The 26,499-nt window shown below is 38.5% G+C and overlaps 2 protein-coding genes across 7 annotated transcripts in view; one reads left to right on the forward strand and one right to left on the reverse strand.

Annotated features, from left to right (window-relative positions):
- The first annotated feature begins 277 nt into the window (after window positions 1-277).
- Window positions 278-4,874, forward strand: SFR1 (SWI5 dependent homologous recombination repair protein 1). Of its 3 annotated transcripts, XM_071445968.1 has the most exons (5): window positions 282-342; window positions 624-711; window positions 2,118-2,233; window positions 3,323-3,709; window positions 3,855-4,873. In XM_071445968.1, the coding sequence occupies exons 2-5, from the start codon at window positions 636-638 to the stop codon at window positions 4,044-4,046; spliced, it is 771 nt and encodes a 256-aa protein (XP_071302069.1). In that variant the 5' UTR covers window positions 282-342; window positions 624-635; the 3' UTR covers window positions 4,047-4,873. The 3 variants fall into 3 exon arrangements, with proteins under 3 accessions (XP_071302068.1, XP_071302069.1, XP_071302070.1); XM_071445967.1 differs by having other exon boundaries at window positions 278-711; window positions 3,855-4,872; XM_071445969.1 differs by lacking the exons at window positions 282-342; window positions 624-711 and adding an exon at window positions 1,087-1,490 and having other exon boundaries at window positions 3,855-4,874.
- A 1,095-nt stretch (window positions 4,875-5,969) lies between these two features.
- The window catches only part of CFAP43 (cilia and flagella associated protein 43), a 42,538-nt gene continuing 22,008 nt past the window's right edge, over window positions 5,970-26,499 (reverse strand). For 3 of the 4 annotated variants that reach the window (XM_071445963.1, XM_071445962.1, XM_071445966.1), the window contains 24 exons: window positions 26,188-26,340; window positions 25,586-25,713; window positions 24,018-24,168; window positions 23,324-23,392; window positions 22,462-22,539; window positions 21,895-22,020; window positions 21,353-21,457; window positions 20,547-20,657; window positions 19,721-19,924; window positions 18,657-18,863; window positions 17,422-17,511; window positions 16,620-16,697; window positions 15,634-15,759; window positions 14,956-15,075; window positions 14,768-14,875; window positions 13,480-13,566; window positions 13,092-13,180; window positions 12,520-12,721; window positions 11,630-11,742; window positions 11,008-11,164; window positions 9,995-10,159; window positions 7,959-8,039; window positions 6,901-7,054; window positions 5,970-6,260 (listed from right to left, as the gene is read on the reverse strand). In XM_071445963.1, the coding sequence (XP_071302064.1) occupies window positions 6,103-6,260; window positions 6,901-7,054; window positions 7,959-8,039; window positions 9,995-10,159; window positions 11,008-11,164; window positions 11,630-11,742; window positions 12,520-12,721; window positions 13,092-13,180; window positions 13,480-13,566; window positions 14,768-14,875; window positions 14,956-15,075; window positions 15,634-15,759; window positions 16,620-16,697; window positions 17,422-17,511; window positions 18,657-18,863; window positions 19,721-19,924; window positions 20,547-20,657; window positions 21,353-21,457; window positions 21,895-22,020; window positions 22,462-22,539; window positions 23,324-23,392; window positions 24,018-24,168; window positions 25,586-25,713; window positions 26,188-26,340 (3,060 nt within the window). In that variant the 3' untranslated portion in view covers window positions 5,970-6,102. Of the gene's footprint in view, window positions 6,261-6,900; window positions 7,055-7,958; window positions 8,040-9,994; window positions 10,160-11,007; window positions 11,165-11,629; window positions 11,743-12,519; window positions 12,722-13,091; window positions 13,181-13,479; window positions 13,567-14,767; window positions 14,876-14,955; window positions 15,076-15,633; window positions 15,760-16,619; window positions 16,698-17,421; window positions 17,512-18,656; window positions 18,864-19,720; window positions 19,925-20,546; window positions 20,658-21,352; window positions 21,458-21,894; window positions 22,021-22,461; window positions 22,540-23,323; window positions 23,393-24,017; window positions 24,169-25,585; window positions 25,714-26,187; window positions 26,341-26,499 lie in introns of those variants that run through there. The other variant, XM_071445965.1, reaches the window with a different exon arrangement.

Below are 26,499 nucleotides of genomic sequence, written 5' to 3' on the forward strand. Positions count from 1 at the left end.
GGTGACACCTGACCTCGGCCCAGACCCCAGATATGGGTGGCGGGCCCACGCTGGCCTAAGAGACACAGCACCACCTGGCAAGCAAGCCCAGATGCAACAGGAAAGTCTACAAGGCCCCAGGGGACGCTCCGCGTTTCGCACTCGCGGGACCGGGACCGGGATCGCGCTCCCCCTCAGACTCCGCGCCCGCCCCTCAGCCCCACAGCGCCTCCCGCCGCGCGCAGGCGCGAACAGCTCGCGCCGCCCGGGCACGCGCAGCGCGCAGGCGCGGGGCCGCCCCTGCCCGGCCGCGGGAGGTTGAAGCGCTGAGGGGAGCGGGGGACGGAAGGGCGGTTCCGCCGGGTTCTTTCCTCTTTCTCCCCGTTCCTTTGGGGTTTGTGCTCCCCGAGGGGCCTCACTTTGCTCCTCAGCCCTGCGGGTCGGCTCTGAGGCTGCGTTTTTGGGGTGTAGCACCTCAGAACGAGCTCCACAGGCCTGTGGCCGTGCCTATGGGCTGCCCAGGGTTCATCTTGCTTCTCTGCGGGTGGAAAACTAGCAAGGCAAAAGCTTGAGTGTTAATAGTATTGTGTTAATAGAGTGTTACAAGTATTGAGTGTTAATAGAGCCTTTTGTTGTTGCGACAGTAAAAGGAGTGAATGCCTTTATATAACGTAGCTATAAGCAGGAAAACAGAGGGCGTAGTTACAGACGTACCCAAAGTGCAAAAGTCAAGTAAGTACTGAAAAACAAAATTGTCTTTTCCCCTTCTAACTCAGATTTTATGTACTTGCTGGACAGGATTTTTTGTGTGGTGAACAGCATTGCTGGTTGAGAATGCCAAGGATTCTTAGCCGAAGATACAGGAAGAGGATTTTAAGAGTGCAGGAGATCTGTGTGAATATGCTGCCAAGTAACAGCATTAGCAAACCAGCGGAAAGAGTATTAGTTATGGTCATTTACAGACGAATTTGCATTAGAAAGTAAAGGCAGAGAATCGTAGGATTGCTTGGGTTTTTTTAAAGCTATCTCTTAGGCTTAAAATTATTTTGCTCATTGGAAAGACTTACAACATATTTGTGATATACAGTGTGCATAAGAATGATGTTGCTTTTTCTAGGCTCTTCCTTACAAAAATAAATAATAGACTTAAACTTCGATTATAGTTAATGGATGCTGTTGGCTTCCTGTTTAATCGATAGATTGCTAAAATACCCAATTAACTCGACTCCTTACTAAGGTCTGTGTTTTTTTTAATCGAGTACCATATGTTCAATTTTGAACAGCTGGGGAGGAATGTTGACTTCTAAGATAAATGAGGACCTCCATCCTTTGGTATCAAGCCAGGAAGACCAGGGTTGCTAGGCTATTAAGGCTTTGGCATACTGAAGCTTTGGCAGTTTTCATCTGTGAAGAGGCAGCCCCTTGTGCCAGCCCTCTGTTGCCTGGTTTTGGTTTGCAGGATTTTATTCTTGAGAGGCTTCTGTTTCAAAACTCGTAATTGCAATTTGCAGGTGAGTGGAGGTATAGCTGTTGATTTTCCAGCTGCATTCTGGTCATTAGTAGGTGGTTCACAATTGCTAAATGAAATTAAACATTGCCAAATTGATTTGGAGTTGGTTCGTGCTGGGAGGTGTGACTTAACCAGTTTAATTAAGCTGCCTTTCTGAGTGAGCTTGGGATGTTTCCTGTTAATCAAAATTTCCACCTGTGTGAGTAATTACTTTTAAGCAGCACCCCCCAGAAGGATCAAATGAGACTGGATTGTTTTCAGAGACCTGGATACCCAATCACATTGTTCTATAGAAAAGATTAATTGTTTATATCTGTGGACAACAAAAACCTTCCTGGCTCCATAGAGCTTTAGGAGTGAGGGGAAAAATAATATATAAAATGGATAGTAAATGATTTTATGACAGTTAATAGTGTCATGCATCCTCTCAAAGAAAAGCTGTTCACAAAGCAAGATGCTACTTAGCACATGAAACAGTTGTGTGACTTATGCAGATGTCCTTTTTGAACATGCCAGTTAGAAAATAAGCCTTAGAATTTAATATTAGAGCTTTTTACTCATTTCTGCAGCCAAGGGCTCATTCTAATCAGGTGACAATGACACCATAATTCATTCTGTCATTTAACAGAGACAGCTATTCATCTCAGGATGGAAGAGTCAGTGCTGGATAAATTGCCATCTTTGTGCAGTACTCCAAAGGATTCTGGGGCACCACCTGCACAGGGGACCAGTTCAGGGAAACAGGTATGAAAACTTCTTACTTTTCCAATAATATGATTGTTCATAGTAACAGAAATGCTTGTGAAGTGATCCAGGAGTCAGAAGTCACTGAGATGCTGCTTGCTGGAGACAGGCACCTTATCCCTCTAGCTAGGAGGCTGTGAAGGTAAGGAAGGTGCCTGGGGTACTTTGCTGTGAAAATGCAGATGCTTGCTGTGAATACAAAGTGATGGAGCAACATAATCCAATGTCATACTAATAAATTTAAATACTCTATAGGGTGTGTGGTGGATTTTTTGCTTTTTTCTTTTAACCTGTCATCTTCAGTTTTCTCAAATCCTGGTTTTCTGGGTTGCTGTGCTTGCAGGATGACTTTCTGTGACTTCTGCCTGCAGTGGAACAAAGTACAATGCTTTCAGTTTGTATATTCTCCATAGTGCTGAGCTCTGCTTTGGTCTTATCCTGGGATGTGAAATGGTGATACTGTCACACTCAGCATCCAGATCTCTGCAGGACAGGCCTGGTTTGAAAGTATTCCATAGCTAATCCCTCACTCCCGTATTTTAGTGCATTTCTATAAAGAAAAATGTTAGACACATTATAAAAAATAGTTATTTTGAAGAACAAAAAGTCTTTTTTGATGGTTGTGAAGTATCTCGAAGCATGAACAGGTCAAAATTATACAGGTATTTCTAATATATTCTAGAATACAGATCATACCTCCATTAAACCCTTACCTCCATTAAACTAGAGGGGAAATTGATAGCATATTTCAACTTGGCTAATTTTATTCTATATTTCTTTTACACAAACACTAGATGAGTAAGTTTGCCTCACTAGAATACAGGATTTTGTCCAAGAGAATGTGGAGCTACACCTTTCCATATCTTGCAGCTGTGTGTGCAAATACATGTGAGAGGAAGAAATTGATTTTGTTCAAGTTTTTGAAGGCTATACAGAGAATTAGGAAGTCTGGCTTTACAATGATAGTTAAATATATTACACATTCTATGTAAATAATAATGATTGCTAAACAGTTATTTGAGATTTGATGAAAATTTAAGAATATCCTGAACACCTGGGTTTTCTGGGTTTATTTATTTTGTTTTTTAGCAAATGAGTGCAGCTCTGAGGGAACGACTAAGGAAAACAAGACGTTCATTTAATGCCAATTTTACAGTGGCAAAGCGGCTCAAAATAGACACTGAAGAAAAAGACACTGCTGGTGCTGTCACTGAGTGCTTGCCAGAGACCAGTGCAGACTGTTCCAGGTTACAAGATGGTTCTGAAAACCTGGAAGGAAATGGCACTGGAAGTACATGTTTCAAAAGTCCCTCACAGGAGAGTGATCCCTGTGGATCAGCAGAGAATTCAGATGTGATACAGGTTGGTCTTGGTCAGCAACAGTCCCTTGAAGAGAAAGTAAAGCTGGAGAAACAAGTGCAGGAGAAGGAAGAGCTTCTTCGTAGGCTCAAAATGGTGAAGATGTATCGATCCAAGGTGAGGCAATACTTAACTCACTGGGGTTTTACTGTGGTGCTTGTGTATTGTCTCAGTTTAAGGCATTTTATAAAAATATTTGCAGGCTATCAAAACCCCCTTTATGTCAGCAGATGATGACTTTTTTTGTCTGTCCCAATTTCAGAACAACCTGTCTGAGCTGCAGGCTTTGATAGAGAAGTGGAGAAGTAGCACGCAGCTGATGCTGTATGAGCTGCAGTCGGCCTTTTCTGCAGATGGCAAGAAAGTGAGTCTCACTCAGCTCATCGACACGTTTGGGCTAGAAGATCAGTTACTGCACTACAGCAGAACAGAAGAAGATTTTGTAGATGCATAATCTACAGCTGCAGAGCTTTCTTTGCACAGGCACAAAAGCAGAAAAGACTGAATAGATTCTGATTGTGTCAGAAGTGTTGGTCAGACAATGGACTTTGTGCTTTGGGGTTAGGAGGTTTTCTCCAGATACTTGTAAAGCTGTGTGCATACATACAGTAGGCACTGTAAAAGGCATTATTCAATGGAACAAAATCAAACTGATGATGTTTTGGAGAATCTGCCTTAATGACTTGGTCAGTGAATTTTTATTTAATAAAAATAAATTAAGTCATAGTTTAACAAGTAGAAAGCAATTTTTTTATTAGTCTCTGCATGGTTACTTGTATTGAAATAACTCAAATTGTCAATTCTGTTTATGTTCAGATGGGAATGAGTGCAGTTTGTTTATAGATACACCCATTTTACAAGTCTTCCTGGTGCTAATGACAGCATTTTGTGAGTTAAGTGAAGATAACTGATTTTCATGATGGTAATATTCCAGAGCTGAGATAAGATGTTTTCACTAGCTTTAACTCCTACTGAGGAAAATGTGTCATAATGCAGTTGCTTTCAGGTTCTGGTCCAGACAGTCTCTGCAGAGCTGCTGTCTCATAAGCAGTCTGCCACAGCCTGAGGTAATAGAAGGGAAGGCATAAAATTGAAACCAACTTTCTATTCTGCTGCATCTGAGAGCCAAGGTGTTTTCTCTCTTCAAATAAATAAGAAAAACAAGGCCTTGTTTAATGGGATTGCTTCAAATACAGCATCATAAAGCTGAATAAATCTTTACAATTCCATTTATTCTCCAACAAATGCCTTTTTTGAAAGTTGTTTTTATTTAACTTGAAATTGCTTATTTTCTCATCATGGTACCTTTTGTTTTTTATTTTCCCTAAACTCACTGTTTCTCAAGTGTAACAATACATAAATCTTAATGACTATACAACTTTCCCTGCTAGGAATCTTTTCTTATTGGTTCTACCCTACCTCTTTTGTTTGCAGGTGCTATATCCTATTTCCTTAATAAGGGAGTAATTTCTTAGACGGCTCAAGAGAAAGAAAATCAAAGATCTTACAGAACCTTTTAACCATTGGTAAGGCTCATTAGACTTCAGCCTGTACCTACAGCTTGCTCTTGAGAATACTGACTCTTGCTGTCCAGAGAGAATTAATGCAGAACAGCCTTTATTGCAAATCACATTTTGAGTATTAAAGGACTGTTTCTCTGCCTTTTTAGGCATGAGCAAAAAGATGATGGTGCCTGGTGCAGGGGCTAGTTCTCCTCCCTGAAGTTGGAACGATGCTGCTTCTAGGGCAGTTTCAGCAGAAAGCAAAAGGTCTTGTAGTAAGCGAGATGTAATTAGAATCCTTACAAATCCCAGTTAGAGATGGCAAAGCAAAAAAACAGATGTACAGGATCACAACTGACATAGTAGAATTTTAAGCTAAGGTATCAAAAGCTACAAGGAAATGGGTTTAGGTGTCATGTGACTTTATGAAAGGAGAAGGATTGACCCACACCATGGAGCAGGGAAATAAAAAGCAGGGACAATGCCTGAGAAGGTAGATCAGGCTCTAGCAGTAGGTAACTTTATCACAGGTCCTTTATTTTTCTTAGCAGTCATGGAAGGAGCTGGTAGAAAATACACTACACCTCAGTGTAGAGGGGTGGGAGTTGCCAGCAACTATTTCAGGAGGCCAGATGCTTCCAAACCTGGTTTCCCTGTGATTCTGCCCATGGCAGCAGCCACAGTTCCTGCTGGCTGTGGGTGATTATACCACAATAAGGCACAGCTGCCTTTGGGATGGGGCCAGGTTGGACACATGGTTGTTTTCTGTAATGAACTATATGGTTTATATACTAAAACCAGTAGAAATAAATCTCATCAACTGAAATATAATGCGGTTAAGACCAGGTGTAAAAAATACAAATCAGACAACCGTGCATCTTTCAAATGGAAGTTATTTAAAGGAATTATAGAAGAAAGAATTTGTGGGAAGAAAAGTTCAGGGAGAAGAATCAGCTGTCAAAGCTCTTTTCCCTTAGGTAAGACCATGGTATTATTCATCTCTGATTTTTAAATAATATGGAGTGTTCTTGGATTCCAACTTTCAATTTCTGACTGAAGAACTGCAAGCTGTTTTTCCTGTTCCCTTATAAGGTTCCGTAGATATTTCTGCTTCACAATCTCTCGGTAACGCTGCCTTGTGATCTTTTCAGAAATATCCCGTGTGTCTGCAGAAAACAAAGTGTTAGTGTTAGCCTGTGCTCATAGGGGATGTGTGGTCTCTATGGGACCTGTCCTGGGGTTATCCAATTTTGTATAAATAGGCAAGCATTTAAAAAAAAGGCTCGCAGTTGGACTTAAAAGCCTTTTTAGTACTGAATAAAGCAAAATATTTCAAAAAGGCACTGGGCATGCTTTCTTTAGCTTTTACCAAGTACCCACTGTGTTGCAAATCTGTAACTGTTTTCCACTAGTGGAAAGATCTCTGTAAGTTTTCCTAATAGTGAATGCTATTCTTAGCTCCACATTACTTCCTCTGTTCTCTTGGAAGGGTGGAAAGAACCCCATCGAACAGCTCTCAGAAAAAAATGAAAGCATGTTGCCTAATGAAGTCATTAATGACAGTAATATTTTGACTTGGACATTTCCAGGAATTTAGCTAGCTTTGGTTCAAGAGCCACAAGAGTCTCCAGGTAACTCTTCAGTAACCATGGTAGGTTTTGGCAGGAAGGACTCTGCTCATTGTGCTCATACAGTAACAGACAGGCATTCCTTGCCCCTCAGCTGATGGTGGAGAACAGCACTGTCCAGCCTTGGATTTATTTTCTGAATGTTCTTTGCCTGTGCCTTAAGTGCCACTGGACTCACCAGCTGCCTCGAAGATGTGCATCCTTTCTGACACAGAGACAAGCATTTCCTTCAGCTGCAGGCTCAGCTCGTAGTTCTCCTGCTCCTTCAGACGGATGCACTTCTTCAGCTCTCTGACTTTTTTCTGATGGTTTTTCACATTCTTCTTGTGCAACTGTCCATTTTGAGATGAATAAAGAAAATATATGAGGTCATACAAAAACCATTCAGAAAAATTTATAATTATAAAAAGTTAAAATTTTAAGTACTGTGTTGTACCTTGATAAACTCTAATGTATGTTGAATTGACTAGTAGCACATCATAAGCTTTACTTTGGAAAGTGTCTTTCACACATGGTATCTCAGTTTATGGAGTTCTAATTTAAGGAGCAGCCAAGGAATGAAGAGGTATAGGTCAGGAAAAAAGAGATATTAAAGCTAAAACTTGAAAGGCAAATGGAGAAAAGGAAGTCCATGGAATCAGTGAGTTATGGACATGCTCTAAGCTGCTGAAGCTGATGGATGGACTGTAAAGGGACAAGATAAATACTAAAGCTTGAAGAGGAAGAGGAAGCTGATGCCAACTAGCACAACTTGGAGAAAATCCAGTGAAATCACTTTAAAAAAAAGGGCAGTCATAATTTGAATGATGAAATACATAAAGCAGCCAGCAAATCAGATTTTTGTGTCTCTTATTTTAAATACAAAGAGGAGGGATATTTTGAACAGGCTGGTGCTCCTGGAGAGAAATATTAAACAGTGAAAATGGAAAGAATGCTTCATTAGGAATGGAGGAGTGACTTTTATAGGCAGTGCTGTGTAAGAAATGATTAGCACATCTGCATTCAGAGGTTCAGGATAGGAAAGTTTTTCATTCCAGTAACAGAGCAAGAAGACAGGCTTCATCTCTGCAGCAATCCATGTGTGATGACTGCTTCCAAACACTAGAGAACTGCTGCTGTAGACAGCACAGCTTAACTTGAGGAAACTATTGAAAGCCAGATGACAAATACATGATATATCTATATTTATATCTATATATCTGTGTCTCTCAGATGTGGTGGTTCCCTTGGATTTACCTTATCCATGACACCGAGGGTCTGCTCCATCCCTGCCAGGTGCTGAGCAATGTGGGTGTCGTAGTTATGCACAGTTAGGAACTGAAGAAATAAAACCAGAAAGAAATTATCTTATGCATGTTCATTCTCAACAATTCCACCCTTTAATGAAGAAAATCATTGTGATGTGAAACTCAAAACACTGGAATTCTGCAGTGGTAAAGCTTACTAGTGATCATAAATGGACCTTGTAAGGATATGCTTGGATGCTGTGGGAGTATACTAGACTGTGCAGCTGTTAAAAAGGATGTTACCTATTATATATTTGTAATGGAAACAAGGGCCAAACAAGTATGCTGAGGCTGTCAAAAACCCCAAGCTATGCTTTTGCTTGTAATCTAAGCTAACATAGCTGGAGGCCTAAGACACTCTGTCTTTAGGCTAGAGAAGAAAATTATTATTTTCTGTCTAGTGGCTTCCTAATCATTCTTACTTCTTTTATTGTTCTATTTGCATAGTAACTGACATATCCGAGAATTTATTGATTTTTTCCTTGAGCACACTGCTACTAAAATACCTCTTTATCAAATGACAAATGGTAAACCCCATAATGTTTTATGGATCTATAACAGACAGTAGACAGGTTTCTGTAGATGTAGATTCATCTTTCCAGAGTACTGTCCCACCAAAGTGACAGGGAGAATCCTGTGACTGTTCTAGTTAGAGGAGAAGAAACAGGAAAGACCCAGAAGGGGCTCCTTGCCTACAGGATTAAACTTCTTTCACTCACTGCTTCATTAACAGCCCTCATTCCAAATCTTGCTCACACACATTTTTATAAGCCATCTTTCTTTCTATTCCTGTTGTTGGGGTATCTGTTACCTTGTCTTTCCCACTAACCCCATATTTCTAATCAAAAAGTGACCTAAGTCAATTCCCTCAGGGCATTCAAATTGTGATTAAACTGTTAAATCCCTTTACTATGGGCAGTTTAACTCTCTGAAGGGCAAGAGCTCTGCTCATCAGTTTAATGAACTGAGCTAATGGCAACACTGGTGATAAATTTGCCACAAGAATTTTTCAATGCACTAACACAGCACCTCTTTGGAAAGCTGTTCTGGTGATTGGTGTTAGTTATGAAAGTCCTGTGGCTGTGATTCAGAACAAGCATTTTGTAGAGCAGCAATACAAATGAAGATTAAGCAAAACATATGTTTTGAATTTTCTTCTAATCCTTTGATTGAATTGCAATATCCTTACCTGCTGCCCAACCCTTTCCTTTTCCCCTGTGCTTTACAGCTGTCTCCACTGCTGTATCTTCAGCCTACCCATCCTTCAACATCCCAACTCCAAACCTTTATGCCACCCACATCATCAGCATATGACTGTAAGTTTTCCCTACAGTCTTCTACATCCCATACTGCAATACTCCCAGGCTTTCTCTACAACCTTTCTTCTTCCTCCTTTCTTCTCCCAGTGCTATCCTTGGCTGTGTCCCACAGCCTTTACCTCTTTTTCCTGACGTGCCAGCTGGGCTTGTTGGAAGCTGTGTAGGTGCTGACATGCTGCTGGCTGCCCCTCCTGCCTGCCTGCAGGGCACAGCTCCCTGCTCTGCTGCTGGGCCAGCGAATGGCAGCGAGAGGGTGGGACACGCTGGGGCTCCCCCAGGAACCTCAGGCTCCGAGCAGAGCAGAGTTAAAAAATGCCTGTGCGATACCAGATGGGGGCACCTCAGACTTCCACTTAAATTACTGCTCGATTTAAGAGATCTGTTCCTTGTGGCTGCAAAATTCTGGTTCCTTATTCAACGCCAATTTTGAAACACTAAAAGTGGGCTAATTTTGCCTTAATTTAACACTGTAACATCCCAAAGAATTTCATCACTGCTCAGTCTCATGAGTAAGACTTCCCTTTGAAAGCTGAATTGTTGACCTATTAGGAATCATGTTTCTCTGGCAATAAGAGATTTATGAGGTATAAATATAAATGATCTTTCTTATAGGTATAGGCAGCATAATTTTCTACAGTTGAAATATATATCAGAAAAAGCAACTCACTAGCTGGCAATCTTTTGAAATAGGTAGGATTACAATATCCCGAGCCTTCTCTTTCAGATCTTGTATCTGCATTTTCATTTTCTTGTGTTCCCATTCCAGCTGTATTATCCCTTTAGAGAAGTCCTTAAATTCTACCATGGCAGTAATTTTTTTTTCTCCTTGAGCCTAAAAAAATAGATCAATCTTAATTAACACACTTAACAGATTATGAAATAATTGTTTGCAACAAGATGGGCAAGTTTCCAAAGTCATAATTTTAGTCAATTAAACATGCTATATACTGCATGCCTCTTCCCAGACTTTGCTCCAGATGGTTATCTTTTAAGGAAGTTCATTCTCTTTTGTGCTCTGTGTCACAGCCTTAGATCATAGAAATAGATGAAGAAAATGACAACTAACCTCTTGCCCCATGTATCTATCTTGCATAAGAATGGAAAGGCATTTTAGGTCTACAAAATACAAGCTTGCTCTGTTTAAGGTATTTTGCATATGTTACTGAAGGCTTTGTGCAATAGCAGTAAAAGACAATTTTTGTACAGCTAGAATGTCTTAAAAAAGAACATTTCATGAGGGTATGAAAAACTGTTTTAAGTATCATCACCAATTTCACCTTACATAAGAAACTATGAATTTTTAAGTTTAATGTGAGCCACTATTTGAATGCTTCTTAACATGGCTGTAAGTTTGCCTCAAGGGAATTTTTAGACTGGTGCCCATGATATTAGCATTTTCTAGTTACAATGTATGTGTAAGTGATGGTGTGTCTAAAGACTGTCACCATTTCATTGACCTGAACTGTATTGATCAAACATCAAGAAAGCAGTCTGCACTGCAATCTCTACATCATGAGAAGAGACATTAGAGAATGCTTAATAGCTTCTAGATTACAATTGAGCCTGCTGGTGTGTTGTAATGAATTGAAACTAGATGTCAGACTGGAGAAAAAGCTGAGCCCCTGAAGGACAATGCATTTGTTTAGGAAGCTTAAATCTCCTCCAGATAATGTAAATTACCGCAACAGTGCAATTCAGTTCCTCAACAACACTCCTATCAATGAGAACAGCATCACTGTACTCTGGGATCTGAGTACTATCCAATTCCACCTGTCCTTGTTTTAGCAAAAACTGGACAATCAAATTCTGCTGAAGCTTCATCTTCTCCTCCTTCAGCCTAAGATGGCAAAAAACAAAAACAGTATTTAGTGATTTCAACAGGATTACAGAAATCCTCCCATGATTCTCAAAGTTTATATTTATTACTGGCAGGTGGTATGTTCATGTAGGGCTTACTCTGTTCCAGACTCTGTCTTCTGTTTGCTGCTGAAGTGACTACAAAATCTGGAACTTATGGTATATATATACATAAAGTTTTCAAGCACTGGATTCAGTTTAACATACACTAGCAATGTTCTGGGGAAAATGTCATTACTGAAATGAAATCTTAATATCAATTGGAAAGAAAACAGAAGAGCCTTCCAGCCAGGGCCCATTTTCCTTTATATTTTACTTTGGAATTTATGAAACCTAGATAAAAGAGTGCAGGAGAACAGAAGTGAATAATTTTATTTGTAACTTTTGGTTCTGTGTTAGTGGAGTATTAAAGATCAGCTGAACATAGGAAAAGATAAAAAATTACCAAGTGAGTTCTTGGAAAGTTTTCTCCAATTCTGACTTAATCTTATCATTTTCCTCCATTCTTCTATGGTGACTGGCCTGCATCTCTGCCAGTGCTTGGGCCTTCCATTTCACCTAGGCAAGCAACATTGTGACATTCCCAACCTTTTCAACTTTGTCAGTATGTCAGGTCAAGCTTCTTTGAGGGCACAAAAGCCAAGTTCTTAAGAAGATATCTTTAGATATAAATATGCAGCCCAGTATTTTGAGAATCTCAGTACAGCATATAAGACATAAAGGTTAAGCCTTATACTATGCTCAGGAAATTATTTGTTCATATATGAATATTCATGTGGAGGGAAATCATATTTTCTTCTCTTTTGGTCAAATTTCATGTATATCTGTCTCTCTGGATAATTCAGATTTATTCATTCATGTTTTTATAATTAAGAAATACATCTCCAGAACCATCTTTTGTTAAGAATTGCTCTTTATAGTCTAGAAAAATATTGGAACGCATTGGTGCAAGTGTAGAGTGCTTATGGGAGAGGATGACTTTGACAGATAATAGGAATTAAATACCTTATAGGTTTTTTTGGTATGGATAGAGAAAAGGAAAATGATGTGTTTTTATTTTTAATGAAACCATATCAAGGTCACAATCATTCTGATCAAATCTATCCATATTAATATGCTAATTTTTCCTCTGAAGAACTACAGCTAGAACTAGAGAACAGGTTTACCTGTTATTCTGAATTGAATGTAGCCAGAACAAACTTTCAAAGGCCAATGGAGTATATGTACCCTGCATTGTTATTTCACCACTAGCTTGACTCTACATGAGAACTCCACTACAGTTTAAGACTCAAAAATATCAAGAAGTATATGGGCAAAATAAAGAATTTTACATACCAGCTCCTCGCTCTCCATTTTATTTCTTCTAGCTAGACAAAAATGTTCCCACATAGACTGGTCTAAGCCACCAGGCATGTGCTCAGGACTATCCAGTTCATCCATGGCTTTCATTAAAAGGGAAACTGCACCTTGGTAATCCTCAGGTGATCCCTTCACATAGGGGTTAGCTGTGTCAAGGAGGATTTCTGTATCTGGGGTCCTAGAGCACACACAGAGCACAGACAGGATGTACTTTGCATTTTCTGTTGCATAGCAGAAGGTCACAAAACACGCAGAATGTTTCATACTCACAATCTCTTGTAAAAAGCAAATAGATAAGACTATATAAAATAAGAATATTGTCTTGGAACCTGATGATTGCTTAGATTGCATTTAAAATAGATTTTGTGGAGTAAATAAGGAAATGTATATTCAAAATAGCAATTTTTAGTGTGATGGGAAATTAGCTATTGTTAACTATCCCATAAAAAGCAGGCAATACAATTTAGACTATTAGAATAAATAGTATTCTCATTCTTGACTCACAAGGAATATTAGTATTTAAACAATGGAATCAGAGGGGATCTTACTCTGGTCGAAGTTTGTAAAGTTGTAAAAGCTCCTCAAAGAGATTGCCAGGTGTATGAGCAAACTGCTTCATAAAAGCATGTTCCAGGTTCTGGGGGTGGGGAAGAAAGCTTTCTTGTTACCAAAATATTATTTTTTTAAAAAGCATCAACTTGCCCATATCTTAGAAATACAGGATACAGTGCTTTTGCCAGTGCTCCCAAACATCACAGGAATATTTTATAAACTCTTCTATGCACACACTGTCCTTTACTGCCTAATTTCATTGATCAGTGAATTGGCCAGAACTCTTGCTTACAGAGCAGTACATTCTTCTCATCATGAAGATGCAACATTAACTTTTAATGAAACTCTGAATTCTGAAACTCCTTGTGTTTTCAAAAGTCTCACCTTCTCTTCATGTAATGCCTCTTTATAGGGGCCTGTGCAAGCCTCAACAGCATGTTTTGCAGTCAGGATTTTTCTGGCACCCTTGACCTATAGTAAAACCAACAGATTTCAGGAATGAAAAAGCCAGCAGAAGCAGTGAATGGCTATTCACATACAGTGATGAAGCTCACACCTTCTTATTTCTAGAGATAACCTTGTGAGCTATTTTAAGTAACCATACAGTGCCTTCTTCAGTTGTAGCTTGTACATACTGCTAGAAGATGAAGAGCTGTAAAATTAAACAAACTGCTGCTTAAGAATGCAACAAATTCAAAAGGCTTTTAAGAAATGCTTACAAGCCTTTTGAAACATGAATGTAACTATGTATGTTGATACCTTTTTTTCTATAGAGATTTCTCTTTACTTTCATGTCATCTCAGGTAAGACCAGTCAAAAAATCTCAAATATTGTTCAGTGGAGAGTTCTTAACTTTAGAATGCAATTTAACCATTGTCATGGCAGAGTTCTGCTATGTGTCAGGATACTAAAGTCATGTTTTATTGAGGCTGTTGAATGCTAATATTCTGCAGGGGAGACAGTTTTGTTGTATGACAGACTTGTTGTTGTGACAGTTTTTGAGGGTTTCCATGGACCAAAAGTTGTACCAATGGGACCATTTAGAAAATGAGGGGGAAAAAATGTGAAAATTGTAAGCTGGTATACACTTGGCCTCAGATGGCTTTAAAACTAGTCCAGCCAATTCAGTGGTGGGGGCTAGATGCCTGTTTGGAATCCCTCCCTGCAGCTCACAAGGGGCTGCTGGCAGCTCCAAACACACAGTGCTCTGCACAGGCTGAGCAGGAGAGCTGACATGTGCAGGCAGCAGTATATTTATTATCTGAGGAACAGCTCCATGAAGACAAAGTGGGCAAGTGGGATAATATTGTGCCAAAAGCCAGAAGCAACCTGCAGACCACCACAGTAAGAGACTTGCATTGAAACCTAGGCCTACTGCTGTACTTTCAGCTTGATACCAGGTACAGAAGAATATTATATATAGCAAACAAATAGCAGCCTGCCCTTCTGAATGTATGAAGTTTTACCAAAGAACTCCAGATGAACTGAGCTGAGAACCTATCAAGAAAACCAGAAATATTTATAATGTATGTCACCTGTACAAATTGAAAAAAAAGACTGTAAATTGTCAGAAAGCCCTTTATGGCAAGATTTTGGTTTGGAAAGAGCAGACTTCACATGAAACTGTACTTTAAACATACTCCCAACAACAGCATTCCAAATGATAACTTACTTTTTCTTTCTTCTTTTTCATAAGGAATTTATGAAGTCCAGCTTCTCTGGTGTCCAACTCTTCATCCAACAGTAAAGTGTAAATGAGATTGACTATTTTGAGTTCTTCCTGTGAAATGATTATAATGAAAAAGTTAAAATTTCTGCTGCACAGAGGTACAGATGAAAAATTAATGCTTTTTGCAATACCTGGTAGATGACCATCTGTGATTTCAGTTTCTTTTCAGAGAGCTTGCGGACAATCTCATCAAAATTTTGTGTTGTTTCCTTGATGGAAGCTTCAATTTTGTTCCATTCATTTCTCAGAAACTGGGGAAGGCAAGGACAAGAGCAGCAATATTACATCTGGAGGAACAAGTAATTTTTTATGTCTCTCTCGATATATATCTATATATATGAGATGATGGAGAATGCACAATATAGAAATGTATAATTCAGCCAAAAGGCCACAGAAATTACTTGTTTGGAAAGAGAGTTCTGCCAGGCTACAAAGTTATGTTGTTCCAATACCACTTTGAAGAACAAATATAATTTTATTATTTTTGTATGGCATCAGCAACTCTCGGAATGAACCTGAAAAAACACATTTTAGAAATACTGGTACATTTGTGAAGGAAAGTTACCTTAGGATATCACATCTTTTACAGGGTTTTGCCCATAGTAATTGTTATAAGTGGAGACTGCCTGATTCTGTCTTTATTTAATTTATTATTATTTATTTAATATGCCATATGATCTTTGATGATCATTTATTCTTAGTTTATCCTATTTATTAGCATTCATTTTTAGAAGTTGCTTCTGAGAAAGATTGGAAGCTTTGGTCATGAGCACTGTGAACAAACCCATCTTTTCCTCATTTTAATTTACCTGTCTATAATCTTCTTTTTCTTCATTCAATTCATTGAGTTTTTTTTCATATTCTTCAAATACTTTTTTTTCTTCTTCAGTCCAAAGATCCTCAGGTCTGGATAAAAAATCAGGTGGAGGAATATCCTGGAAGTATTGAAGAATAAAATGCTTAAAAAGCAATATTAAGTCTACATCAGCACACTAAGAAACTACAGCATGCACTAAATTTAACAAAAGGTATTTCTTAGTAAGATACAAGTCTTAAGTCAAAGTAACATATATATTCTGTTGCTTTGGTCTGTAACTTGCACCAGTAATTTTAGTGTATCTATATTGTATATATATCATATATATATATATATATATGTATATATATATATATATATATATATATATATGTAGACTCACTGGCTTACAGGAATTCACTACTGGATCTTGCAAAATACAAGAATTTGGTACTCAAAAACTACTGTCAGTGTGAGATACACCACATTTTCTATTTCAGAACCCCAAACCTAACTCCATGCTCATGTAAGCTTCTATGTAGAGTCCTAATATTCCAAAACAGATTGATTTCAGAGGCCTGCTTGGGTCTGCCACACCCTTTTTCTATGGCCCTCCTTCACATCCTTTCCTTTCTCTATTGCTGCACTATCTATATTTGTGAGTTAAATGAAGCACACTGTTTTTCTGTAAGATCACAGTCTTCCCCCAGCAATATAGGTGTTATAATGGTAATATATTAGATGTACATTAAATAGATGATGTTCCACAGTATTCCACTGTGATAGGAACAGGTGCTGATAGGTAATTTTACACAGGCAGTAGAATCTTGTGGTATTTTTCTGTGTATGCTCTCTTATGGAGTCTCTCTGGTCATAATGCAATTCTACAGTTCTCTAGTTTTTTTTGGTCACTGAGGTTGGAGATATTTGCTGGTTGAATTTCACACTGCCAGAAGAGCCCACAGGTTTGCTAAAGGACATGGCAGAAAGACATCTCACCATTTTCAAAATGTCTTCCCTCCTGAGTTCCAGCACTCCACCCATCATGTCATCAAGAGCACGCAGTCTTTCATCATCCTGGGAAGAACCACAAAAAATATTTGAAGGTACAAAAAGAAGTGTAGCAATTGCTAGTTTTGGGGATGATAACAGTGTTTACCTCTAGATTATTCAGTGTGTAAAAGCAGATTGATGCTTTTTGGGGACGTGTGTGGAAAATGCCAAATGTTTCAGTTTTTTCTGGTAAAGTTACTCATATGCCAAATAACTTACTAAAACTGCCATTTTGGCAGTTCTGGAAAGAACACAGACATAGGTTACTCCTGGCCAACAAGCTATGAAGAAGGAAGTTGTAATTCTGCATCTGTTTTGAGGCCAGAACCATCTCAGTTTTTTTACAGATGCATTGTAAAGCCAGAGGAAAGCACTAGTCTTCTAGACTGAACCATGGAGAACAGAGGCTGCTGAATCAACAAACACATATCAAGCAAAAAGATCTTGGTTGAGGAGAAGCATGAATTTGGACATGTATCTAGTTCCCAGCCATCTGATATGGTATTTTATATTGCCCCTAACCACATGTTTAAAGACTGTGAGTCTAACACTCTATCTTTTCTTCCCCCAGCTGACCTATGTAGTTCTGATTGTATATAATAATAATAAGGAAGAGGCACATATCATCAATACCTACCAGTTTAGATTTATTCTCCCATAGCACATTGCTGGAATGTTTCAGTGCTGCAATAATGAACCAGCCTAAACAGAGACAATGGAGATGTAAAAGGGATGTTTCTTTACTTACTGTAGCAGCAAGGCGTCTTTCCCTTTCAAGCTTAGCCAGCATTTCTGCCTGCTCTTTCTCCTCCTGAGTCATGTATTTCTCAGCTTTAATCTGAAGGCAGAAAATGAAGAAGTTTGTATCAGGGTTCTTTTCTCCAAATGTGATCACAGGGACTAAGAACCTTTGGAAAAAATGGTAGTCCTGGTTTTGGCTGGGATGGAGTTAATTTTCTTCCAAGTAGCTGGTGTACAGTGCATCCCACAGCCTGGGCATTGCTATGTTGGTGGTGAGCAGTTGTTTTTCATTTGCATCAGTTGTTTTTCTTGGGTTATATTCCTTTCTATTTTCGTTATTTTCCTCTTAATTGCATTTATTACATTGTAATTATCATTGTTGTCATTATTATTATATTTTATTTCAGTTATGATACTGTTCTAATCTCAACCCATGAGTTTTCTCACTTTTACCCTTCCAACTGTTTCCCTCACCCTGGTGAGAAGGGGCAGTGAGTGAGCAGCTGTGTGGTTGGTGCATAGTTGCTGACTGGCGTTAAACCATGACAATGGTGTAATACAAATTCTCAATGTTTGCTGTATCTCTGTTCTATGACAAAATTCCTCAAGTTGAAAATTCTCCTTTTGAACAGCAACAGAAACTACATTTAAATATCCTAAAATATAAACCACCATTACTTTTGTTGCTATTAGTTGTGTTTTGTGTATGCCTTCTCTTACAGTGGGATAACATGGACTGGTGAGAGAGCAAAGAAAAATGGGAAAAGATTGATCACATGAGCAGATAAGATCAGTGGAATTTATTGCATAAGGAATACGCTTTTTCTTTGTAAATAATTAATTGAATTTTTAAGTACATTACTAAGTATGCTCTAATGCTTTGATTTTTAGTTTAAAACTACTTTGTTTCAAAATGGCACTCAGAGAAAACAGAGAAACCCTTAACTATGGAAGCAATTGCTGAAAGCCTGGTTTGAATGTCAGGAACAAAGAACTTCTATCTAATTTATGGGCATTTTGAAAACTTTTAACAGCAATAAATTAAGTTTGCATACATTTTTCATTTCAGATCAACTTATCTCCCTAAAAAGGAAAGGGAAGAAAATGGGCCAAAAAGATGATTTTAAGTTTACAGACACATCTGCTTGAGGGTTTTTCAGTACTGACACAATGTGTGGAAATGACAAGAATTAGAAAGCTGGGTTTGAATGGGTCAAATCCAAAGATGCATTTTTCAGACACCTCTGAATCCTGAACGGTGAGCACTCGCTCTGGCATCTCATCATCTGTAAGGCCTGGCTCCCACAATTCCACTTGAAGGTCAAGCTGCTGCAAGATTTCTTGGATCTTCAGGTTTCTTTCTTTCACTCGTGCTATCTCCTGCTCCTTTTTTTGTAAAACTATGTTAAATTCCTCATTAAAAGCAGCCTTCACTTTGTAAATGACATCCTGGAATACCAAAAAAGGAAACAGTACTGTCACATCCATCCATGTTAATATACTAATCCTCAAGTACTCCTCAAGCCATCAGAATCATGAATGTATTTGTGTGTGTGACAAGGAAATAAATGGTAAAACCTTTTTGTGAAAATTGTAAGCAGAGAGTTCAAGTTTGTTAAAAGGACTTAGGCAGATGATCTCTTTTTTCTTTTTTTTTTCCAAGAAATTTTTATTCATTTTCTTCTATACATTTGGCATTTAAGAAAGAGTCTGAAAGAAACATGCTGCTGGCAAAGCTAGATAAAAAATTAGCCTCCTCTATTTGCTTTTTTTTTTGGCCCTCTCCAGGTGACAGAAGGAAGAGCTTCAAAGAAAAAAACATATGACCTGTAAATCTAGAGACTGTAAATCACAGGTGCAGGGAGGCAGAGCAAAGGATTTACTTTCCTGATGCAACCTGCAGTTTCAATATGCTTGCATGTAAGTAAAATGTGCCCATTAAACAAAAAACATTGGAAACTGACTTTTTAAGAACACCTCAGACCTTATAATCATCTAAAAAAGCATGTATTCTTAGTGGATAAATTCTTCTTTTAGCATAAAGAATTGATCTCAACAAAGAAAAGCAGAACTTTACAGAGGGTAAAGCATGTCTCTCTTACTGTGTCAATTTACTAAAATGCACCGTGAAAAGGATACAGATACCCTGAAACTGGATAACCAATTTCATAAAATCTTGTTCTTGCACACCCAAGCTGGCAAAACCACAGCAGTATGTGCATGTATCAGCCTTTGTCTGTGACTGGTGTAAAAACCAACAGATCCATGAGTGTCACTGCAGTAGGACAGGTTTCAGAAGATTTCACCTTCAATAATATTGTCTGATGGAGTTTCTGCTCCTTTGTGTGCAGGTCACACTGGTGGTATAGGATAGATGTGTTCCCACCATACTGAGAGCTCAGACTTCCATTGAGGCAGAGAGGTGCACCATTATTAGCCACTTCTCCTGCTGCCCTCTCTCCTTCTTCCTCAGATAAAGCAGTCTCAGAGTCAAGATTTTTCTTCTGAGCCTGCACATCAGAAACATGGCAACTGTGTTAAGTTTGTACACGATCCAGTGGCACACAATGAAGAAAATTCTAGAGGTTATATTCTTCAATTAACTCAGTGATCAAAATAATACAAGTTGAAATTATCATATCTGGAATACTGGGTCCATTTGTAGGTTCCCGAGTACAACACTGGGAATACTGAAATAAGTCCAGTGATAGAGCATTAATATCAGTAAAGATTTTAAATATTTTATATGTGAGGACAGACTGAAAGAACTGGAATTGTCTACCCTCAGGAGAAGGCTTGGGGGGTTCTTTTTCCTGTGGAGGTTGTCAAACATGAGAAAAGGTAGCCCAGAGAGCTTATGGATTCTTTCACCATGGAGATATTCCAAGCCTCACTGGGCATAGCCCTGACTAAATGCTCTAGGAATGCTGGACTAGATAACTTCCAAAGGGCTCTTCTAACTTCAGCTATTCTGTGATTATTTAAGACTAACACCTTTTTTTAAACAACATTTCACCTTTATTTATGTATTTAAATTTTTTTGGTCAACTTCTAGAGCAAGAAAATGGGCCTTAGGAATGTAACTAGATAAAGAAGTGATAAAATGCCAGCTGAGAAGATCATGGTCTGTACCTGAAGATCAGCTGTCCGCCTTAACTGGAGAACTTCATTCAAAGTTTCCAGCTCTTCTTTACTACGTTCCTTCAGTGGAAAATTCCTCACTTCACAATCCGTATGGAAGCACTGCTCAAATTTAAAATAAAAAAACCCAAAGTAAGAAGTTCTTAATGCTTCTATCAGTTCATTTGTTACAGACTGCTTCAAATCAGGAATAAAATTGAGGATCAATTAGTACAGACAATGTATTAAATACATTGTATTTAATACATTGCTTTGTGATGTTTCCATCTTCTTCTGTCACCTGTGCATTAAAATTGTATTTTAAAATATAATCCATGGGTGTGGTCTCTTTATCCATCTTCATTCACAGAATTAAACCAGAACTAGCTTGTTTGGTTTTTTTGTAAAATGACTTGGTCTTTCACTACCCTTGGGATAAATCAGTTTGACTCATCTCTCTCTATTTAAAATAGGCAAAATCAGGGGTAAATTTTGCCTTTGTGTTCTCTGTAGCCAAAGTCATATGGCCTGACAAAGAAAAATAGTATTTACTTCTCCTTTTAGCAATAATGTGTAAATATATTGTCTGAGATCAAGGAATTAGAGTTCCCTCTTTGCTTATCAGCACTACTTTCCACTTTAGAAGGTAAAATCCATCAGGCTCAGACAAAATTAACAGAATAAAAGATTTCCCCAAGCCTTGGGAAGGAATGAAGTTTTTCCCACACCATAAGCAAATCAGAAATGTGTTATTTTGTCTCTGTACCTTAAGGAATAAATAAACTACTGCAGAAAATGTCTTAGAAAACAGAGGTTACCTTAACTGCACGTTCTTTTACACACATGTTATCCCAGCACTCAAATTTGATTAAATCCTGCAAATAGCAGTAGGATAAAATCTCCATCTCAATCTCCCTCCTCGCCTTTCAAGACAAAGAAGAGAAAATAACAAGATGTGGTGCAAAGTAACAAAATATGGACAATTTGCACTGAGTTACTGAAAGAAGACTAACAAATGAAATGAATTATCAGTATTTCATCATCTTAGATTTTCACTGCTATCTTCTCCAAAAACTATCTGCATAGTACTGAAGGCATCATTTTCTAGAAGAAAAGCATTCTAGAACTTAAGCAACAATCCCAAGGCCACAGTGTGAGATTTATAGTTTCTGGCATAAATCATATTCTAATTTGCCTTGTCTGCCTCAGCAGTTTCACCTGCTTACAAAAGTGACTTCAAATACTTTTCTGTTTTTCTGCTTCTTAGCAGTGAACAGCAACTTTGAGCTAATCTTCTGTTATTTAATAGCTTTTCTCCTTTCCACTGATAGTTTTAAAATGTTCCCCCATTCTGCCATACCCTGGCCACATCTTCTTCAGCCTCTGCTTGCACTTGTTCCTGTTCTTCTAAATCCAGGTTGAACTCCCAGTGCTCAAGTTTCTCAATGTCTGGCACCTGCTCATTTTCATGCATCATTTTCTGAATCTGTTTAAAAAGAAAAAAGGAATAAAAAGTAATTTGAATGTGAATAGAGGAACTGCTATTTTTAACTTGATATCAGAGAAAATTATTTTAATTACCTGCAGTTTTAACTGCCTTATGGGAAGAAACAGAAGAAAAAGGAGAGGACAGTCTCTTTTATAATGGAAGGTTGTTAGACAGGCAGAAATTAGCTTGCTGAGGGGGCAGATAGCTCAAGGTATGAGGCTGGCACAAAATATTCATTTGGAGCAAGGGAAAATGAGAAGCAGACAGTAGCTCCTGGCAGTTTCAGCACTGGTCCCTGAAGAAGCACATCTCTTTAATACCTGTCTGCTCAGAGTCTATGACAAAAATGTAACTGAGCACTAGAGCTCACAGCCATAAAGGAAGTGTTGTTGTAAACAAAACTGGGAAGCTGAGCCATTACCCTGGTAAGAAACTCACAGTTTCACGCAGCTTTCTAATTCCCATTTGCAGCTCTTCCTTCTGGTTAGCAAACCTCAGAGTCTCTTCTCTCATAACCTGACATACAACAAATGCGTTGTTGAAAGGCAAAAAAAAAAAAAAAGGCAAGAGAAAAAGAAATCAGAAGTAATCTAAAGGAACATTATCTGTACAGAAAATAAAATGCCAGAGGGGTTAATAACTGAAACAGACACAACCCTAATTCAACAGGATGATCCTCAGAATTGCACAAGAGAAAACAGATTTTACAGCCAGGTCACATTGTAAAGTGGTTGTACGGCAATAGCACTTGAAAAAAGACAATACTAAAGAAAGATGTAATTACAACTGCAATGCTTACAGACACATTAAACTGCATAAAGCCTATTCCCAGAATTTTTTAATCCTTAGATTTTTCATTGTGGAAAATTTTCACTGTTTTCACTTTTCATTGAGTAACCTGCTTGGTTTCTGGTAACAATCTTCTTGACAACTTTTTGACATATAGTGTAAAAAGTCTTTTAAGTTTCTAAAATAAGTGAATTTGTCAGGCCTTTTTCCCCCCTTGTTTTTATTTGCCTTTTTTTTTTTTTGGTATACTCCTTGTATAGAACTGTTCTTCTGGTCTTCAGAGCTCCTATTGTGCTAGGCACCTTCTCTGATGTGTTTATAACCTTGGCATTTGGCCTAGAATTTCTACAACTCTAGATCACAATGGTTAAAGAAAGGGTCACATGTGAGAAAAGCTTTTGGAACTAGATGTGTTTACAGCAAATACTTTGGTACCCCAAGTGATTAGTGACCCTTGAAAACTCTGGCTTTGATTAATACTTTACATTTGATTAATGTTTTTTGAAAGTACCTTCTGTATTTTCTGGCCTATCCATGTCATGCCATCAGCATCTGTGACGTCTCCATCTTCTTCTGTCACCTGTGCATGAAAAGATTTCAGTGGTGCCTCCTGATGTTTATATTATGGATATAAACATCTAGCTCAGGCACTATAAGAGTGAGTGAAAGAAAGATGGAAATGAAAGAAAAAGTGGACTCCCACTAGAAACACCACCACACCACCAAATTAGAGGGTGCTACAATTTTGTTGCCTAACTAGTCCCCAGATCTGATCCTGCAAACTCTTGCTATTATGCACAGACTGAAATGATTGACTGGACTAATCTCTGTAATCCCTATTTTGATTGGTTTCAATGAAAAACCATACAATTAGTAACACACAATGTAGAGCAGTAACATCTTACTGGGAAGGACATGTAACTTCACATGAGGAGAAACTGACTTTCACTGAGTTTTCTGTGGCTCAGGAAACCAAGTGAAACTCAAGATGTGAATGTCATCTTCACATAAATATCCTATTTCTTTGATAGTACTCTTTCACAAAGTACTATTTAAGCATATTCAGCCTATCCTCAAGGGTATTCTTCCATTTTAACAAAAGGATCAGTGTATTAAGGACAATTTTTATCATGTAAAATTTTAGGATAATGATCAAACTTTTTTCCCCCCCATAAAAATAAAGAAAGCACTTGTAATTTCTTTACTGAAAGTGATTTTGATGTGGATTCTGGGTCAAAATTCCATTCTGCCATAGATTTTAAAACAGAGTTTTCAACTGAAGTAGACTTGTTCAGTATATCACGTAGAGATTGCCAGTAAAGAGCAGCTTTTTCAACTTCAGTTTTCTTTATCTCCCTGGTAAACAGAAAGGAAACTTTTGTAAAACGGATGTAATTTTTGTATATTATGAAAAAGGACAAAGTATTAAATATTCTTTATAACATAATTATAAACTTGTTAAAAATGCATATTCAATATTTTTGTATTGTTTGAGTTCTAGAATTGCACAGAAATAAAAATTCTGAAAGATGGATTACTCATATTAGAAATATTGCTCTGACAGAGTCATCTTTATTAATCTACCTGAACACTTATTTTCCTGCAGGAAAGCTGTACTTTCAAGTGCCTCTTACTCCTAATGTCTGCTAAGAGCTCTCTACAGCCACAGTAGAATTTCCATTAAAGCTGTGATGTCTCCTTTTCGCTGAGTTAAAATAGTATCTCAGATTACATCCCTTACATGCCCAGAAAGCCCTTTCCAGAGCTGATGTGAGAATGATAAGAGGTATCAGGTTATGTTTAGTAAGTCCAAGTGCCAAGTCCTGCATTTGGCCACAATAACCCCTGCAGTGTTACAGGCTGGGGACGGTGTGGCTGGACAGTGCCCAGGCAGAAAGGGACCAGGGGTGCTGGTTGACATGAACATGAGCCAGCAGTGTGCCCTGGTGGCCAGAAAAGCCAATGGCATCCTGGCCTGTGTCAGGAATAGTGTGGCAGCAGGAGCAGGGAGGTCATTCTGCCCCTGTTCTCAGCACTGGTGAGGCCACACCTTGAGTGCTGTGTCCAGCTCTGGCCCCTCAGTTTGGGAAGGACCTTGAGACGCTCGAGCGCGCCCAGAGGAGGCGACAAGGCTGGGGAGGGGCTGGGAACACAAACCCTGTGAGGAACCACTGAGGGAGCTGGGGGGGCTCAGCCTGGAGAAAAGGACACTCAGGGGTGACCTTATCACCATCTGCAACTCCCTGAAAGGTGGTTGTTAGCCAGGGGTTGGTCTCTTTCCCCAGGCAGCAACTGATAGAACCAGAGGACACAGTCTCAAGCTGCACCAAGGGAAATATAGGTTGGATATTAGGAAAAAATTTTTATGGAAAGAATGATAAAGTGCTGGAATGACCTGCCCAGGGAAGTGGTGGAGTCACCATCCCTGGATGTGTTGAAAAATGATTAGATGTGGCACTCAGTGCCATGGTTTAGGGCATGGGTTGGACTTGATGATCTTGAAGGTCTCTCCCAACCCAGTGATTCTGTGATTCTGTAATAATTCTCAGAAGATATTCCTGTATGTTCTGCTGCAATCAGACCCAAAGTGTAAGACTTTTCCTGAGCTAGGGAGGTCTGACTGAAAAGATGAAAGGAATGATTTTATTTCTATCCAATTCTTCTCCTTACTTTGAGACTAGGAAAAAGAAGTTTAGAATCACAAGTAGAGGCAAAAATTTATCAGGATACAAGAAATGACACAATCAATATTAGTCTGCCACTTTATACATACTTCCACTTCAGACACACCAGGGCACAATCATTTTCACCGTTAACTAGGATGAAATTGCCATCCAGGGAGAATACCACGGATCTGATTCCCCCTCCTTGATATGAGTGACAATGGTTTTGAGCAACATCCTAGAGAAGTCATAGAAGCAGTATCAGCAAATATGTTTTTATAATGGAATATGTCTTTAAAATATTTTTATGACTTAAATAATATTTAAATGTTTCTTTAGTTTTAGATAAAATTCAATCCAAAATGGCAGTACAAAGTACATAAAATACTGAGGTTTTTAAGTTTAAAAGGTTTGACTACACATGGGACAAGTTTGTAGTATATTGATTTTGCAGGAGGTGAGAACAGTAGCAAAATTATCTATGCTAAAATTTACTGAAGAAGGAAGTAAGTGGTCTGTATGCTTTTTTTATGTATACACACTCATTATAAAAATAATTGTCTTGTATAATGCTATGCCAGTTCATTTTCAACATAAATTTTTCTCACACACCTTCTATTCAAGTGAGGAAAAGTTTACAGTTCAAGGAAGTAATTTTTACACTTTTGTCTAACATAAATCAAACAAAGCCTGTGCCCAGACGCCCACCTACCAGAGTAGAAGTATTGTAGATAAACAAAACACCATCCTTGGCTGCTGCTGCCAGCCACTGGCTGTTGGGTGATAAACAGAGCAAACCTGATCCAAACTGTTTGCTAGGAATCGTCTGCTCTGATGAAAATATTGTTGGACCTCCAAATGTAGCCTGCCAAACAAGCAGAAGGTTAGCAGCAGTTCAGATGATATCTATGCCTGTTTGAGAAAATTAATGAGAGGTTTGTGGGTTACCACATGCAGTGCAGTTGAAACTGTTGTTGGATTACTGAGCTGAGGAAGTAGTGCCACTGCTGTGCTGCTGATTGCC

This window comes from Agelaius tricolor, unplaced genomic scaffold (assembly GCF_023055355.1).
Source record: "Agelaius tricolor isolate 1412-34295 unplaced genomic scaffold, bAgeTri1.0.p SCAF_22, whole genome shotgun sequence".
Classification (NCBI taxonomy): Eukaryota; Metazoa; Chordata; class Aves; order Passeriformes; family Icteridae; genus Agelaius; species Agelaius tricolor.